Source organism: Gossypium arboreum, chromosome 3, assembly GCF_025698485.1.
Source record: "Gossypium arboreum isolate Shixiya-1 chromosome 3, ASM2569848v2, whole genome shotgun sequence".
NCBI classification, from domain to species: domain Eukaryota; kingdom Viridiplantae; phylum Streptophyta; class Magnoliopsida; order Malvales; family Malvaceae; genus Gossypium; species Gossypium arboreum.
Window position 1 is genome coordinate 65202799 of NC_069072.1, and position 18057 is coordinate 65220855.

General features: G+C 35.7%; 1 protein-coding gene across 1 annotated transcript; it reads right to left on the minus strand.

Moving 5' to 3' along the window:
• Nucleotides 1-435: 435 nt before the first annotated feature.
• LOC108486089 (protein NO VEIN) lies at nt 436-17864 on the minus strand. Its single transcript, XM_017789909.2, has 13 exons — nt 17204-17864; nt 16108-16442; nt 14738-15392; nt 13640-13744; nt 12350-12509; nt 10023-11761; nt 8937-9146; nt 5874-8126; nt 5369-5478; nt 4192-4588; nt 3798-4115; nt 2831-3088; nt 436-2209 (listed from the first exon to the last, which is right to left on the minus strand). The coding sequence occupies exons 1-13, from the start codon at nt 17729-17731 to the stop codon at nt 1052-1054; spliced, it is 8226 nt and encodes a 2741-aa protein (XP_017645398.1). The 5' UTR covers nt 17732-17864; the 3' UTR covers nt 436-1051.
• Nucleotides 17865-18057: the final 193 nt, after the last annotated feature.

An 18057-nucleotide genomic window follows, 5' to 3' on the forward strand; every position in this document is an offset into this window, starting at 1 on the left:
AACCCGAGATCAAAGATAAACTACCAAAGAACTAGCTACTGAACAACAGACTCATTTTCCTCCTAAAGTGCAAAAATAAACTTATCAATCCAACCGAACCATAAACCCCAACCAACTTGAACAATTCTAACCCCAATTTCGGAGGGTTACATAACTAAATTATATCCCTCGAGGGATTACTTTTTAAGCAAATCAAATTTATTTGATTGGTTTGTTTCCTTTTAAGGGATTAATTTTTAGTATGTCAAATTTATTTTTTAAAACGTTAAATTTAATTGACTGGATTGTATGTTGTATAAAACCTTGTTCGAAAACGTTTTTTTTGCACAACTGAAAATGATGCACTTAACACACAAGTATCGATACCAACCAATATCAAAACATAAACAAAAAACATCAAAAAAATATACATCCACCAATTCGGTGTTCACTACATTAAGACAAATATAGTGCCAGAGCATCTAAAGTACTTATATTCAAGATCCAAGAATGTAACACCTCAAAGACTCCAAATACATGAAAAGGCTTTTAAGAAAATTAAATATATTCGAGATAAACAGATATCTTATCTCACACTCACACCCGAGTTTAAGGTTAAAGACTATATACATCTTATAGGAAACTATATGAGAGAATAGGTTACAATAAAAGAATTTCTATTCCATGAATGTAAAGCTCACGTATACACCACTTAATTTTTTTTTATGGTACAACCTTAGAAAGTACATGAAACTATCGTATAAATTATCATGTTACAGATTCTGGAAATGGTGTATTTATAAACTTCAGATACCATATTCTCTGGAAAAATCCTACTCAGCAAACAAAAATGTACCTTGGTGTAACAACTCAGCTTGGCCGGATTATTTCAAAGCAGGGGTCTTGAGTTTGTCTCCCGATCCAGCTGAATACTGGCTGATAATACAGTGATTCCAGCATTAAAGCAACAGGTTCTCCAGCATCGAAAGTAGCCAACCAAAGGTCATTCCAGCAGGTAATTTCAGATCATATTGTTAATTTAATCCACATAATCGCATAAAAATGGTGCCAGTTATGATACGATTGTTGAATCCTTCCGCTGCCTTGGCATCAAAACGACCAGTTGGAGCTTGCCAAGCTGGCAAAGTTTAATAGGATTCGTATATACTGCAATCTTAGCATCCTTCTCGCTTAATAAGAATACATGTGCAATGCTGAAAGAATCACCTTTTTCAGCAGCAAATTGCCACTCTCTTGTTGATATATTGAACCAGTCTTTCCTTGCAGATTTGGTGGCTTTAACTTCAACGTATTCGATATGACCTCTTTCATCTTCTACCACTAGATCATAGGGTAATCCAGTTTCATTATCTTTATTCACCCACTTCACTTTTTTACCCGAGGTGCCGGTAAAGTATTTGAAAGCTGCAAGCTCACCCAGTTTCCCAGTTAGCAAAGCTTGAGCTGTATTGGGTGTGCCAGTAAGAAGCTGATCTCTCTGGCTAAATTCAGATGAAACGAATCCAGTATTAAGCTGATTTCTCTTGGTAAATTCAAGTGAAACCACCTGAGGGTTTTCCGACACTAGACTTAAATCAACAGGATCACATGCGATTCTCAAACCGGAATCAACTGTGCCAAATGTGGTTCTCACACCAGAACCAGTTGGATTGGTAGTGTTGCCATACTGATGATCCAAAATTTCAGAGTCTGGCAAAATTGGAACTGGTGAAGTTGTTTCTGTATTGTCTTCCATGAACATATCAGTGGCTATTGCAACTGGACCATCACTGCTAGTGTGTGAATCAATGTGCTTGGAACCATTAATTGGTTGTGAAATAGGTGCCGGTCTCTTACTGAGACCAGGTGCAGTTTTCCAATCCACAGGTGGCCAGTTTGAGTAGATCCCTGACATTTTCTTGGACTTCGAAGTAGGTTGCTCTTTTTCTTCTGTTGTGGCAGAACTTTCAAGAAATTCATTACTCTCAGCTTCAGAAGTCACAGAAGAAAGGGACCAAACAGGTTCTTCATCAGGAAGTTTTGGCATCCTTTGGCTGTTCAAGATAAAAAACTCAGTCTGTTCTTCATTAGAACCAGATATTGCCATAGTTGTGACCATGTGAAGGAAATTTGCCAAGTGCAAATCCGGAGTTCCATCAAATAACAAACAAGAAAGCTCCATATACACAGCATGAGAATCTGATTCAGGAGTGGTGTACAAAATATTATCCTGTAAAATAAAATAAAATGTTTTAATATTTAACACATAAAATGAAGATAACATGTGTATCCTGATCCTAATGTAAACAGAAATTCCACTATGTTTGACACTGGAATTTTACAGCTTTATTTTATAACTGGAGATAATATTTCAGAAAAGAACTATAGAATACCGATAAGCTATTTTATAACTGGGGAAGGTGCGGACAGGATGCTGTGTTGCACATTAAGACATGCTGTATGTTACATGGACTCAGGTGTAAGTACGAGCATGAGTACACATCTGGCATGGATATGGAGAGTCTTATCTCCATACTCATGACTGAAGAAATTTTGGACACTGGTGTTTCAAAAGAAACGAGTAGTCCGAGCAACACAGAATACCATGCATAAAACTCATAAAAGAACACTAACGTCATCTGTTTAGAATTACAGTTAGAGTCAACGCTATTCTTATACATTTTGCAAAATAAGATAATTTACCGAATGAAGAGTCCAAGAGAATAAAACAAAAAAAATACCATGGAGGGTGCAGCTATCCTCCAGACAAATTTCAATTAATTCAAGGAATTTGATTTCAGTAGGCTCTATAGTATAGATCACATTAATAAATAAAAATTCCACGCCATACCTGAAGAAGACAGGTGCATTGAAACTTCTTCTTGGACACAATGCCACAGCTCTTTATAACATTCCTGTAGTACAGCTCATCAACGACGACAATTTGTAAATCACTTATATTGCTGAATCCAGATTGCTTGAGTTGAATATATTTATCAAGATTAACACTGTATAAGTATCGTTGTGCAAAAGGTAGAGCCCAATTCACAAGGGAAGCTTTGAATCTACCATCTGCTCGTTCGCTGTAAATTGCTTCACGAGTAACAACCTATGTAACAGAAAAAGTATGAGGAGCGGACAAGGCAAGTAAACATACAGTAGGTCGATTTCAGCCAAGTGAGATTACTTCTACATACTGACTTCTTTCTAGTAATAACCTGAGCTAAACCTTTATTTCCAATTAAGGATATTTTTAACTAACTACATGTATCCACGGTCATATGTTGGCTTATTGAAGCAAATTTAGCAATCAAAAAGTTTATAACTGACCATGAATAATCCTCTCCACAATAAGAACACATTGAAGATAAGAGAAAAGATGGAGAAATAAGCAAAAAAACCATAATAGATCACGGTAAAACTTGAAAGGAGTTGGGGAAATTTGTAAGTTTAAAACTTCTAAAAACTTAAGAAGCAAAATGGCGACAATGCATATGATGCACTGCAAATTGAACGAACATCATCATTATCACCATGAAAACAATGTTGAACCATGGCGAAGCTTCCATAGGTTCAATCAGACACCTATAAACAAGTGTATCCAAAAGGGTAAAAGTTCCAAACAATATTAGGAATTAAATCACAAGGATTAAAAATATATGAAGACAAAAAACAGATGACTTGTTATTGAATATAAAAGTGAAACAAAAAAAATGCTTAAGCCATATGATTGAGTTTCCGGACACCTAAATGGTAAAAAATTCAATTGAACTACTTGATTTCAATCAGACACAAGCACAAACTCAAACATGTCTTACCTCTGAAAGAACAGGAATCCCGAAGGTGCGGATTAGAATAGACACTTTAGTCTGAAGTAACTCTCTCTCACTATCATTGAGAGTGCCAAAGTAGAGAAAATCAATATTATCCAAATGCTTAAATCTCTTCTTTAGTTTCTCATCATCACACCAGCACACTAAACCAAAAGAAGGGTGCAGGGAAACCCACTTGTCTAAGACAGTGGGCAGCACGGTATACTCTGATTTATTAAGACATTCTTTCATGTGATGGATATCTTCAGTACTCAGTAAACCCGACTTCAGTGCATCAGCCCACTTCAGAAAGACTTGGAAGACCTAATAATGAAAATCATATATATGATCACGGCTCTAATAAGGGACAATATGAACTCGGTTAAGTTTAGTCACTTACAGCATGAGCAGCTTGTGAAGGTAAAATAACTGCTGATAACTGTAGCAAAATATCCAGGTAATTACAGAAAGAAGGTTTCTCAGGCACTTTGCATTCATTAACAAAAAAATCACGGAGACCTGGATAAATATTGGACAGTGTTCTGTTTAAGGAGCATTGGTTCTCAGATAAGCCAGACTGAGAATGATTATACATTTGGTCCATGGCTCCAGTTGAATCGTGCCAATACACTTCTTTAGAAGACAAGAATAAGCCAGATACCACATCATCGGGCCTTGAAGCCAACTTGTGTGGAACAAATATAGAAGACGCTGCATGGAACTCCTCAGCAATTTCCTTCCTTGAATTACGTACTTCACTCCAAATAAAAGTGTATAATCTGGACATTTGTGCTACACTGCATGCAAATAAGGACATTTAATTCAAATAAGGGGTGGTATATAAAAAATCAAACAGCTGGAGACAAAGAACAACAAAAGGTAAATGTAAATACATCAGATGTTCAGAGCCCTACATTTTTCTCTTAAGGTAGAGCCCTCTTCTCATCAAAAATGTGCTTTATCTATAAATAAACTCTTCACAATAATAAATCATATCACAACATTCAGCAACAAATTACTGAACCCAAAGAGAAACAGAATGAAATCAGTTTCTTTTCCAGAAAGAAACACAAATATACACAACAAAATATTTACTTAGAAACAACTGCAGAGCTTCCCACCCAAGTACCAGAAACAAAGTCACAAATTTCGCAAATGAAACTTCTTTATCCTTTCCCAAGATTTAATTACTCAAGTATAAAGGCAGATTTACAAGTCAAAGTTTTCCTCCCCCATTTTTAAGCTTTACAGGTATTGCCAAAGTTAGGTATCGTACTGATAAATTTACTACTTCAATTAAAAGAAAACCAACGGATATCTTTCACTTGTGCTACAATTAAGACACGACAGACTATCTTCCCAACCATTAGTTGTAGTATAACATTCAGCTCTGTAGTAACAACTGGTTAGATGCGCAGGGTGAGACATCATCCACCATCCAATCACAAATTGCATATAAATTTAAAAAACTAAGGAGCTCCATGACAATTTAGAATTCTAGGAACAAGCCAAACTTTTTTCATCAAACAATATGCGGTCACGCCAAAGACTAAAACATAGCAGAATGGAAGTAATACCTGGCCTTGAAAGAGATGCTGGATCTCCATAATTTAAGAATCTCGAGGGCATCGTCAATGGTAACTTCAGTTCTAAAACCAATATCCTTTACTAACTTTCCATTCCTCACCTAAAAAGACACAAAACATTACACTCAACGTTAGCGAAATTATTATGTTGGAGCTAAGTAAAATTTCAAACTGTTAGAAATCTAAGCACTAATTTGAAAAATTTTCAAATTTGGGTCAACTGGTTACATTTATGAAGAGATCACATTTTAATTGTTATTTCATAGAAGCGGGAGGGAAAAGAATTCAGTGAGTTGCCTTTTATTCTCTTGGCTCATTTTATTAAAATTTTCACATTAAATATCAATTCACAAAAAAGGGTAGAATAAAATTTTTAAGTGACTGCTTAAGTTTCTCACTTTTTTTGGCAGATTACTCTGATAACTCTTTATACATCAGAAAACAGGTCAATTAGTTGAAACAATTCATGACATCATCAAATCAATATCAAACCAACCTTTGGAACAGCATATGGAGCACATGCACCCAGGATTGCACGCACTGCATCACAGTCATGGAACAACTCTTTAGGATAGTGAAGCTTATCATCCATGCTAGAAACCACCCATGGGATCTCACAGATCTTGCACAAAAAAGAAGATCTGAAGGTTTTAATGTCAGTGCCAGATTTGAAATTGCAGCAACCAATAGCTTTTTCACTAAAATGAACATCCCAAAATTCATCAAGAACCTCCAACAAGTACTTACAACCTTCCCGGTTGCCACTTCCAGACAACAGTGATAACAACTGAACTAGCTCATAAGACTCCCAATCCTTAACAACTGATCCATGAGAAATTAAGTCCCAATCTGATGACAAGCTCTGAAGAACAGTATGAGACATATCCACAAAACTTTTATCAAGTTGAACCACTTGCACAAAATCAGTGACACCAATTTCCAGGAAAAATTCCCTCCACTTCTTCAATCCAGAAGAGAGCAATCTAGAAGCTGGATGCTTCAGATATGTCTTATCAACCTCATGCCATTTCAGATCCACGCCATTAATCAACCTATTTATGTTCACAGGGTTCTCGAATTCTTTGCTGAAATGAACTGATAAATCAACTGGTCTTTTGAAGCCATAATTTGTTAATATAAAAGCTTTATTTCGTAACTCTGAGATAATGTAATCCCTCTCAACACGACAACTGGGGCAGCTAGATTGTAAGTGAATCATCATGAAGCAGAGGTAATCTATCATCAAATTTTTGTCACTAGTTTTGACTCTTTCATCAGACATATCTGGCAAAATATGTACCTTAATTATTTCATGTGCAGAGAGCTGCTGGACACCGATATTATGAAGCACACTAGTAATGTTTCCTACACATGAGATACTGACAGCTGATTCAGAAAAAAGGGCAGGACTGAGAAACCGAAGTTTAGCATACAATGTAGGAAAAGCTTCAAGTCCAAGATCACCTTCAAACACAGTGTTTATAACATCAGAATGTAACCAAATTGTCCCTTCATCAACAGAGGTAAAGGTGCCATCTGAAAGAGGAATAAATGGAGTTTTTCTAAGAGTTTCTACGAGAACAGTTTCTATTTCACAATTCATTGACGCCTGTCCAGAAGACTGGAATGAGATTGCATAGAACTCATTCAGCCAAGAGGATATCCAAGCTAGGCCCATTGGTTTAAGTCCATTTCCTCTTTTACACAAAGAAGATATAATTTGGACCAGAACTTCAGGACCATAGTCTTGGATACCTAATGCCCTTGCTAATGCATCAGACAAAATTATATCCTTGTCCAAATAACCAAGACCAAGGTGATCATGGAGCAAGGAATCAGGAAAAAGCTTACGAGCTGATTCAGTCCAGCCTCTTAGAACTTTGCAGGATGGTACCCATTTGCTTTTTTCTCCTTCCAAAATTAAGCAGTTTGACATTCGTAACTTAGATATGATCATCCGAGGAAGGGAGGAAAAAAATCCATGCACTTCCCCAACAAGTGGAACAAAGCTCATGTAAACTGAAACAGCTTTTCCTGGATTTTCCCGGAAACAGGGGAGAGAACAAAATGATCTCTCTGCAGAAACAAACAAACTAGGATACTCTGACAATAACCACTGGTTCCACGGACTATCTACATCAACTTCTTCTCTAGATGAAGGAAGAACAAAATCACCTTGAAGAATAAATTTCAGGCCATATGTCCTTAAAGGAAGAAAAGCAAAAACAGGTTGTTGGTCCAGAAATGGTCCGTAACATCCACAATCAGTCTCCAGCAGTGTAAATGCTATTGAAATTTCTGTTATTTGCACATCACGATGAATGAAATCAGCCTGCAATTTTTGGGATGCTACAAACCATGTCATGTTTTCCGCCCCACATGAAACCTTTACAATACCATTTCCCACAATTTCTTTTCTCATAACAACAAATGAATCATTGAGCATGTTCCGAAACACAATACACTGGAGCCTGTGGAGAAAGAGTAACAAAGAAGGATTGAGATCCGAAAACATGGAGACAATATTGTTTATATCATTTCCTTTAGACGTAACTGATCTGAAAGGAAGTACAATGCAAGTGTTCCAACACTTATTATCCAGCTGACTAGTGTCTCCACCCAACAGCATTTTAAAAGAGTCAACATTACAAGGAGGTACTAGAGTAGGCAAAACAAAACCTATCTGACCATCACTTATATCAAACTTTACATGAAACCCATTGGAGTGAATCTCAGGGGCATCTGTAACCTGCAAATTAAGAGAGAACATAACTCATCGAAGCCACAATTTAAACAACACACATAGTAAGTACCTATCAGTTTAGGTTTATGTAGCAAACATTTCAGGAAAAATATTTTCAAGTCAGTTGTAGATTGGCATAATGAACAACTGAATGATTTAATGGAAAATAAAATGCAATTGAATTATTTTAGAAAGTACAGGTCCAAAATAAAACTATTACTCATAGGAAATTAAAATCTTTACCATAAGTGGTGACTATAAACTCATCTAATGAAGACAACAACACTCAAAAAAAAAGAAAATCTACCTTTAAGAAATGTAATTATGAAGGGTTACTTTTAAAAGTGCAATGGTATGGGGTTTCCTACCATGCTTCCAAAAGTAATTAATCAGAGCAATGAATGTTACGTTCTACCTTAATGAAAAGAAAATCACGACGTTTGTAACTATCCATACTTACAATTTGTAGCCAATTTTTGGATTCTAAGAATAGAGTACTGAAATTTGGGCTGTAAAGGAAATTTCATTCTTCTTCTGGGTACGAAAGACAAAGACGGACAAACTTAATTCTGAAAAATTAAAGTTTTCCTATTTAAAGAAGCTAGATGCTATATAGATTGATTTGAGCAGAATTATTGGAACCACAATATTTGTCTTGTTTAACTCCTATTGCTATCTATACTATTGACCCAACTTTTCTTACATTTATGCCTTCTAGTCTAGATATTGAAACGAGCTAACATCTAACATTACTTGAACAGGACAAATCAGAGAATGAGATAATATGAAATAGCACTGAAAAATAAGTTATTGTACCCGAAAAACAGATTTGAAACCAATGCCTTTCTTCCCTATGTAGCCAGAACATCCTTTTTTTGTTGAGCTTCCAACATCACAAAGTGCTCTGATGTTCTGAGCAGAAAAGCCTTGTTCATTATTTAAAACAATTATACCTGACTCCTGAACAATAAAAGTTAGAGTTGGTTCCTCATTTTCAGAGTAGACATTGTCATCCGCATTTTGAACCTGAAGCAACATGAGACTTAGTTAGATGCAGCTAAACATTTTACCATTTAGCAAAAGTGGTTCAGAAAAATTCAGTATTTCCACCATCTCATAGAAAGAGTCCCAACTTCTAGCAACAGAAAGCTTAACTAGATCCAATTAACACTTCACCATTAAAGAGCAGCTGTCAGGAAATCTCAAGACTCCCTCTACCCATAATGAGGACACATATTTCTATTTTTCAGATGTCCAAAAAGTATTTTCCACCATAAAAAGGGAAAGGCTGATTATCTAGCATCCAACAACACCCTTCAATAATTTTAACTTAGAGCAAAGAAAACCAGAAACTACTCTATTATGAGAGGAAAACAAAAACATTAATCAGTAAGTGCTATATTGCTTCCTATGCCTTTTCAACAGCTAATATGAGATGGAGTACAAAAAAAAAAAAAAAGATGTACACACACACACACATAGAGGGAGAGCGATATCCAAGCAAATTTTGCAAATTCAACTGTAAGTATTGAAAACATTTCAACTAAAAAATGCTACAGAGGACCCATAGTAACAGCAAGGAAGATCACAGGAGAGTGTACAACGGTTAGCCAAAAAGAATAACATATCCTTTCCATCTAAAACAAGAAGAAAACAACCTCATTGGTAGATAGCATGGAAAATAATAAACACGTTCAAGAATACAGATACGCCACGTGGAATATCTGAAGATAAATTTGTCCTCTAAACATATTTCTAAGCATATATGGAGTAGAATTGTTCCTTCTTTCTAGTATAGAAATTTAAGTTCCATAATCAACTATGTGGACAGACGCTTAATCCATTTAAACATTATTTGAGCAGTCCTACTTTGCACAATTGAAAAACAAAAAACAAACTTACAAGCTCAAGAAGAAAATGTGAGTCCTGAGAGTACAACTCCTGAGAAAGACAATGGAGTGCTCTCCCCAAGCGAGCATGTTGCTTCTTCAACAAGCTACTCTCCACACCTGAAAGACTTGGATCCAGACCAAACTCATCTCGCCTGATCGATTCAATAACCAGGGCCGCATCTGTCTGTTCATCAACTTCAGACGATCGTTCTCTGTTCTTATAACCCATTCTCTCAGCAGAAACTTCTTCACAACTAATTGTGTAACAAACTTCAGCTTTCTTGTCTGTCCGATCAGACACTATCATTTCTTTCTCAGCATAGGATGGCCTATCTAGTGCATTTTGCAAAAAGTTTGACCTTGTTTTTAACTCAGACATACTGGTTTTCATCCCTAATCCCTCACAGGAAAGAAACAAGTTACTCATATCAGTGGAACAAAATACGTGGTGATCCTGTATCCACTCCACTACGCCAAGAGAAAAGCCTAATTCATGTAGCATAACACGCTGATTCAGTTCGTTGCATGCACTCAAAATAGCTGAGGGGCAATTTTTAATTACAGCCCGCATCCCATGAAGTAATATATCAGCTGCACAACCATGAAATTCTGAAGGTAGGTAACATAGGCAATCAAGGAAAAACCTTGAAGCATGAGATGCGGCTTTTTTCATTTCGATCAAGTTAATGTGTAATCCATTAGCCGAATTGCCAACAGAAACATCTTCCCGAAATTTTGGCCTAAATTGTGCTTTTCCATTCATCATAGAATTCTGGTAATCATCTGCTTCAATGTTCTCCATTTGGTTTTTCAAAAGGACTTCAAAAGCCATCTGTGCATGGTGTTTGAGGAGGGCTAAGGGGAGGTGCTTTATTCCCCCAGTTATAGAACACAAAGACAGCAGCATCAAAGCTGTTTCAAAGGCAGATCCCTTAAGAGCAGCTTCCAAAAATGAATCAATAGTGGCTGATTGATCAATACGAACAACTTTCCCATCTTTTGTCACCAAGCACAATAACTCTTTTGCACGGACTTCATTAAACAACCACACTATAAGAGAACCAAGAGAAGGAGCAAATAAAACATCCCAGTGTGACCATGAATATAGATCTGACAGCATTGGGGCCCTAAGCAAAACAGCCATTGCATCCTTGGAAGCAGCTGATTTAAACTTCCTAAGATTCTGGACAGAAGTTTCTGATGAATAGTTCTCATCATAGGCCAATGAATGACCATCATGGCACATTCCCAACAATGACGCTGAAAATATAACACATTTGGAACTTATATCATTCTTAGATTTCTCCACAAATTCCAGAAAATCTTTCATCGAACCATTTTCCTTAACTTTGAACTTGAACAATGGACATTGCTTCATGAGCAGTTCATTAATAACCTCCTTGGTAATAATTTGATTGTCCTGTAAATTATATGAAGCCTGTGATATGAAAGCAATCAACAGATGCTGAAGAATGCAAACCTCTAAAGGAGACTTTTCACATATTTCAGCAGCCAAGAGTTTCTGCAATTCAATAGGTAATAATGAAGCATGTCTTTCTAGAAACATGAAGAACTCTCCAAGACCAAGGGACTTAAAGTCCTTAACATAAAATTGCTCAGCCAGCCAAGACTCACAGTTAAACAGCTTCCTCAGCAAAACTAACTTTTGCTCTTTAAGTGATTTACCAATTTCTTGATTATGCTTAAAATAAGCGTTAATTTTCTTGATAACATCTTCCACTGTCACACCTGCACATAGAGTAAACTGAGACAGTTATATCAAATGAGCACTGATATCTCTGAAGAGAAGAATCGAAGGACTGGGGAATAATGAAAGCAACAAACTATTTTTGTACAAAAACAGGTGGCTGTAAAAAAAAGATAAATCTTTAACTGCCAAATAGTTCTTGCATTATTGCATTACTACTCAGACACAAAAATCTAAGCCTTGGCAGGTCAAGTGAGAAGTTCAACGGAGGGAGAAACTTAAATTAGCTTTTTGGAAAATGATCCAACACCCTGAAATATAAAAAATAACTACTACTTTCAAATGTAACCCAACCATCAATTAGGCCCATTTCTAGAGAAAAAGAAAAACAAAAATTATTAAAATGCTGCTACAAAAAAATGTTAAACTAAATAACTAAAGATAATGACTCAAGAACACGCAGCCAAATTCATAGAAAACACAAATGAAAAGGGTTCCCTTTTAGTAGAAATAACAAGGGGAAAAATATATTTCCTGTAAGTATTTAACCATATTTAATAAATAATGAAGAAACAAAACCATGAAATCATACTAGAACCTCAGAAATCGATAAAGCAAAGACTACTTACAATCTATACTTGCGGCGATCAATGCATCCTTCTCACTTGGTTCAACATCAATGCTCTCATATTCAGAACAATTATCAGATGTGGCAGTTAATTCCAATTTTCTGACTGCTTGAATAGTATCATAGATACTATCCCACATTCCTTTTTTGATAGATGTCACCTGTAATATTCAAAAAAAAAATTACCACAATCCTGGATCTCAAAATAACTTGTCACAATAAGCATACCTAGCAGATAGGAATTCGTAAATGGACTGGAAGCATCAGTGCAGTCACTGGCACCCCAAAGGTGCTAGGACTGTTGCACCACCTAAGAAGCAAGGCACAAAGAAGAGATTCAGCCAAGTTGGCATTTGGAATGGGGTGATCTAGAATAGAGAGTGATCTAATCACCATGATTAGATCACTATGTTTGGTAGTAACTAGGGAATCCTAAATGGCAGTAAGCATAGATCACCTAGAGTGATTAGATTGCTACCTTGCAAGGTAATTATAGATCCCAACAAACAGGTGGAGATGTTCTACCATGGGGAAAAGTAATCTTCAAAATCAATTTAGGGAAAATTTACCATCAAAGTGGTGCCAACCAAAATGCGGTTCTCTCCCAATTTTAGTTTTTTAAAGCAAATTTCCACTTTTTAATCATTTTATACAAGACAACTATTGTAGCTCTTAACTGTGAACAAGTCAATAACTTTGAATTATACTCAATAGAACTGGTTAATACCTTATAATTTTCACAGAACAATGAACTCTTGTTTTTAAAATTGTTCATTCAATAAAAATTGAAAATTCATCTTCCTTTTAATTAATCTTATTAATGGTAGTGAGGTTATTTTGTGTTAAATCGTTTCTAGGCAATATCAAACACAAAGATTTAATGTCACCAGTGATTATAATATTGCACCAAGACCTTCCCTTTTGAGCTTTCTTATGCCAACTACCTTTTAAGGCATAAACCCTAGGCATCAAAGTTAAGTGTCTCAATAAAAGGTGCCTCAACTGAAGGGGTTGAAGAAGCTTTTACTAAGTAAGGATGAAACTTAGCACCTAGGGAAAAGCCTCAATCGTATGAAAATATATTTTTCCCAGGACAAGGAAAAAACAGGAGTATGATTTACTATGCGATTGTAAGAAAAAAAATATTATGCAATATGCAGATGCTCTTCAAGTCCCCCAAAAAAATTAAAAAGCAAAAAAGAAAAAGTAACAGTGAGGATGAGAGGAGCTTTTACTAGATTTGCAGCAATTAGCACAGCTTACTGCAATCAGCTAAGCAAATTAGACTTACAGCAACATTTAGTAATCCAATAAATGGATAAGAAGAAAGCATTGACTTCATTTTCTTCCTCTTCTGAACTGTTGAGCTGTAAAAGCAAAGCATTCTTTGTAGAACCTATGAATAAATCAGAATTGAAAATGAACATCATATTGAAGTGTGATTAAAACAAACGAAAAATATTCAATGTCCAACATCATGTAGTTAACATTCAGAATTATACAAGTACTCATGAGAATTGGAAAGGCTTGGAGCTCAGTGCTATTGTTAAAATCCTAAGATTATAAATTGAAATTACTAAAATTCTTGATCCTGGATTCATGTATTTGAATATATATTTGATATCCTAATATTATAAAGTTAAGTAAAAGAAGTGAGGAACTGCAAATAAGTAACAAAGCTGAAAATGGTGCACTCCTCTGAATTGAAGTGCAACGTATGAAAATATTCTACAAGGGGTATAACTTCATTTTTAATGATTTCTGAGATACAACTTTAGTGATGGGTAATTTTTCTAATTTTAAGAGGCAAAACTAATAAGGAACACCTAAAGTTTCATTAAAAGAGAATACCAAGTACGTTAAATTTAGAAGACAAGAAAATGGCCATGACTAATTACAACCATCACTTGCAATTTAAATATTTGCAGCAGAGAAGCATGAACATAGAAGAATAGACACAGCAAGTTCAAAACGCTTATCAAATTGAAAAGAGACAAAACAGAGGAAACACTAGATGAGATCTCTAATTAAAAGTTCCATGGATAAAATAACTACTACGACACAAGACAAGCAAACACAATAGACAGGTCATACAGTGGACCAGAGGCCCTCTTCAAATAATCACATTGCTCATTCTTTAACATCACATAGTGGTGCAAGTTGAGGTGCAAACTGTTTTAGCGCTCCTTTAATATCCTCTCTCAAGTGAATAGACACTGTTTAAGTTTTAATCCTTACATGTCCCTAAACCTACAATCCATGATTTCACAATCCTAGTGCTCCATATGACTATGCAGATTCTTTTGAAATATTGCAGATTCCTCAGGAAGAGACAACTAATTGTACTGGGATGGAGAAACAAAAATAAACCAAAATAGAGTGAACTAACCTCTTCCATTGTGTGCTCCCTACATGCCTCCTTCCAGGTTGTGATGAATGTCTTCATCAAGTTATCAGAGAGCAAAATATCAGCTTCATCTAAACTACTAAGGTCTTTGGATTGATTTCCATTTTCATTTGGAATAGTAACTTGCTTGAGTCCATCTCTTCTGCTTAGCTTAGGTGGTCTAGAGATGGAAGGACTGGGACTATCAATTTTTCTTTTCCTTTTGTATGGCCCTGTACAGTCATTGCGCTTTGAGCTAGCAGTAGCAGGAAAAGGTTTAGGCATTCTATCTTTCAAGCCAAGCCTTATCAACTCTTCTGCTGCAGAAGGGTAAGGACAACTACTAACCCGATCAGAGCTACTAATAACTTCTGAGGGCAACTCTGATTCACTGCCTTCATCATTGTCATTCCTTTCATGTTCATGAGCACTGTCACTGGCATCTTCCTCCTCTGTGCTTGAGGAATCAAATCGTATATGCTTGCCACAAAAATCCTTGTGTACTGACATAAATGACTCAACTTGCTGTGATATGTTCATATATCGTTCTTTTAGCTTCAGACCCTTGCAATGTTTTCTTAGCTTCAGCCCCTTTTGGCATTTCTTTACCTCAAAGTCTCTCTTTCCCTCAGCCTTCTTGATAAAACTAGTATACATCCTATGATCACAACAGTAACAATTTCAATATACTATAATATCAGATTTGCTGTCAAATTAGGATGTGGTCAGTGAATATGACACTATAAGATGTGGTAGGATATCAGAAGTTGACTATATAAGGTAACGTATTCACATGAATGATGTTAATGCCCAATTAAGCCTTAGAAAAAGATTATAGGATATTAGATAGAAACTGGAAAGAAACAAAACATGTAACAATTCACCAAAAGGATATCATATAGAGAGTAACATAAAATTAATCATGTAATAAACAAATTATAGGGTGTCATATAGAAAGCAAAAAGAAACAAACCATGAAAGTAACATTAGGTTTTTAATTTAAGAAGAAAGTTCTTAAAGTGTAATAGATTCGTAAGCTATGAAGAAAAAAAGCCAAATCCGCTTCTGTTAAGGACTAAACGATAAATTATTTTATTACCATATTAATGAAAATTTTATCAGGTCATAATTATCTAAAATTTGCCTTTGAAGCAACAACCATGACATTGAAGGTTGTAATCTATAAGCATTATAAACTAATTTTTGAGAAAACAACGCCACATCCCTAAAAGCAAATAACAAAATCAAAATTAGCCATGTTTGTTGGAAACTGTTCTATGAAGTTCTCAAGGCATTGGTTTCTATCAGTGCATAAGACTTTTCCTACTTCTTTCTTTCTAGTTAAAGGAAGTACAGAGAGATGGAATACATACGCCAAGCTCCGAATACGCACACCAAGCTTTTCCTTGCTTGTGGCAGCTTGCTTGTCAGCAACAAAATCCAGAAATTCATCAATAAGAATTTCTTGATTTTTGTGGCCGTCAATGAATTCATGGATGTGAGCAATTATGTCCTCACTTGTTATTTTAAACACTTCTGTACAATTTTTAACTGAAAAATAACGCAAGATAAGCGGATGACGAAGCAAAGGGCCAAGCTCCAGATTATCATATGTCGTAACACCCTCATTCTCACATATTGCCAGTTCCAACTCATACAATGTAGTAATTCTTCGTACTCCAGCAAAACATTGGATAAATGCATTTACCTACAAAATAGATGAAGAAAGCAAGAAATTAGAAAAAGAAGAAAAAAAGAAAGAAAAATAACCATTATGTTTCAAATAATATATAATTTAGCCTTCATTTGGCATCTTGCACGATAAAAAATGGACAGTAGAAAATTTCAATTTGACTACTACACATGAAAAGCTCCTTTCCATGTAGATAGAGAAATATGCCCTCCCTGTTCCCTTGAAAGGAAAAACTAAGAAACACTAGTTATTTAAGTCAGTAATTCCAACTTTCTAATGAAATATCTTCAACTCTCAGAAGACAAAAAAAAAAAAAAAAACAGCCTTAAGGCTTTGTTTAGTGTGTCTGCTACTTACGTTTCCACAGTTGCTTGCTTGTAATTAAACAAAAGAAAATTGTAAAAATGCAAGATTTTAACTGATTAAAAATAATAAAAAAGGATCAAAATATTAAAATGTAATACCCCTTCTGGCATAACTATTCTAATACAAAGAAAATCATGCATTTCATTCTGCAAAGATTATTGGCATCATATCTTTTGACTCTTCAGTAGTATTCTTTGCTTTCTGGTTCAAACATGCTTTCTATATCTCTTTGAGAAGTATGATTTGAACCCTAATCTTATAAATATCATTACCAGCAACAATAAACAAAGCATCCAAATGTCCCTATTCCATCAAAGGATTTCAACATTCTTATAGCCACTAAATTTGCAAAATGCATGTATTAAGCATGTATGTATATAAAAGATATATAATCTGTGTATTGTAATTACCCTTCCTTCAATGGCCATAAGCCTTTGAAGAGACGGAATCCCCTGCATGTCCAATCCTAACGAGCTCCATGAGTCAGCCTGCAGGGCTACCAAGGCTGCCTCCGAAACTTTCCATGCCGTAACACTATTTCCGGTAGCAATAAGCTCACGCCACGCCTGGTTCACAGCCTGGTTTGCTCTTTCCTGGACTTCCTTCGGGACTTGGCCAGAGGCAGCGCTGCCTCTATGGTTGTGGAGCTGACTTTGGCTGCTTCTGGGGTTATTGACCTGTTGTGGTTGTGGTTGTGGTTGTGGGATAATAGAGTTTTGAGGAAGGGAATAAGCATTAGGGTTTTGGAAGAAGAAATTGTTAGGGCTTTGTTGGAGAGCAAAGTTTGGTTGGACTGGAGTTATAAGGGCCTGGAGGAATTGGAGAACGTTGGGGTCTTGGAGAGCGAAATTTGGATTTGAAGGTTCGAATGGTGGTTGAGATGGAGGATGGCTGCCAGGGGGGCGGAAGGGACGGTGGCCGTTATGGCGACCGCGCATCTTGAAAGGAAAGAAGGAAGTAGGTTTAGGGAGGGATAAGAAGTGCCAGCTTTGCGTATTATATAGTGTGACGCTTTATTTGGATTTTTATCTTAGAATTCTTTTATTTTCGTTTTCACTTAAATTAAAACTCAGTACCATTTTCTTGTATTTATTTAAAAAAATCATACATAAGCTATTAATTTCATCAAAATAGGATTCATTCAATAAAAACATGACAGGTATCATGCTCTTAGACATTATACACTTTTGAATAAAAACTTCAAATATTTAAGGCTTTCTAAAATAATTTACATTTTAGTAATTGCATGAATCATGTAACATAT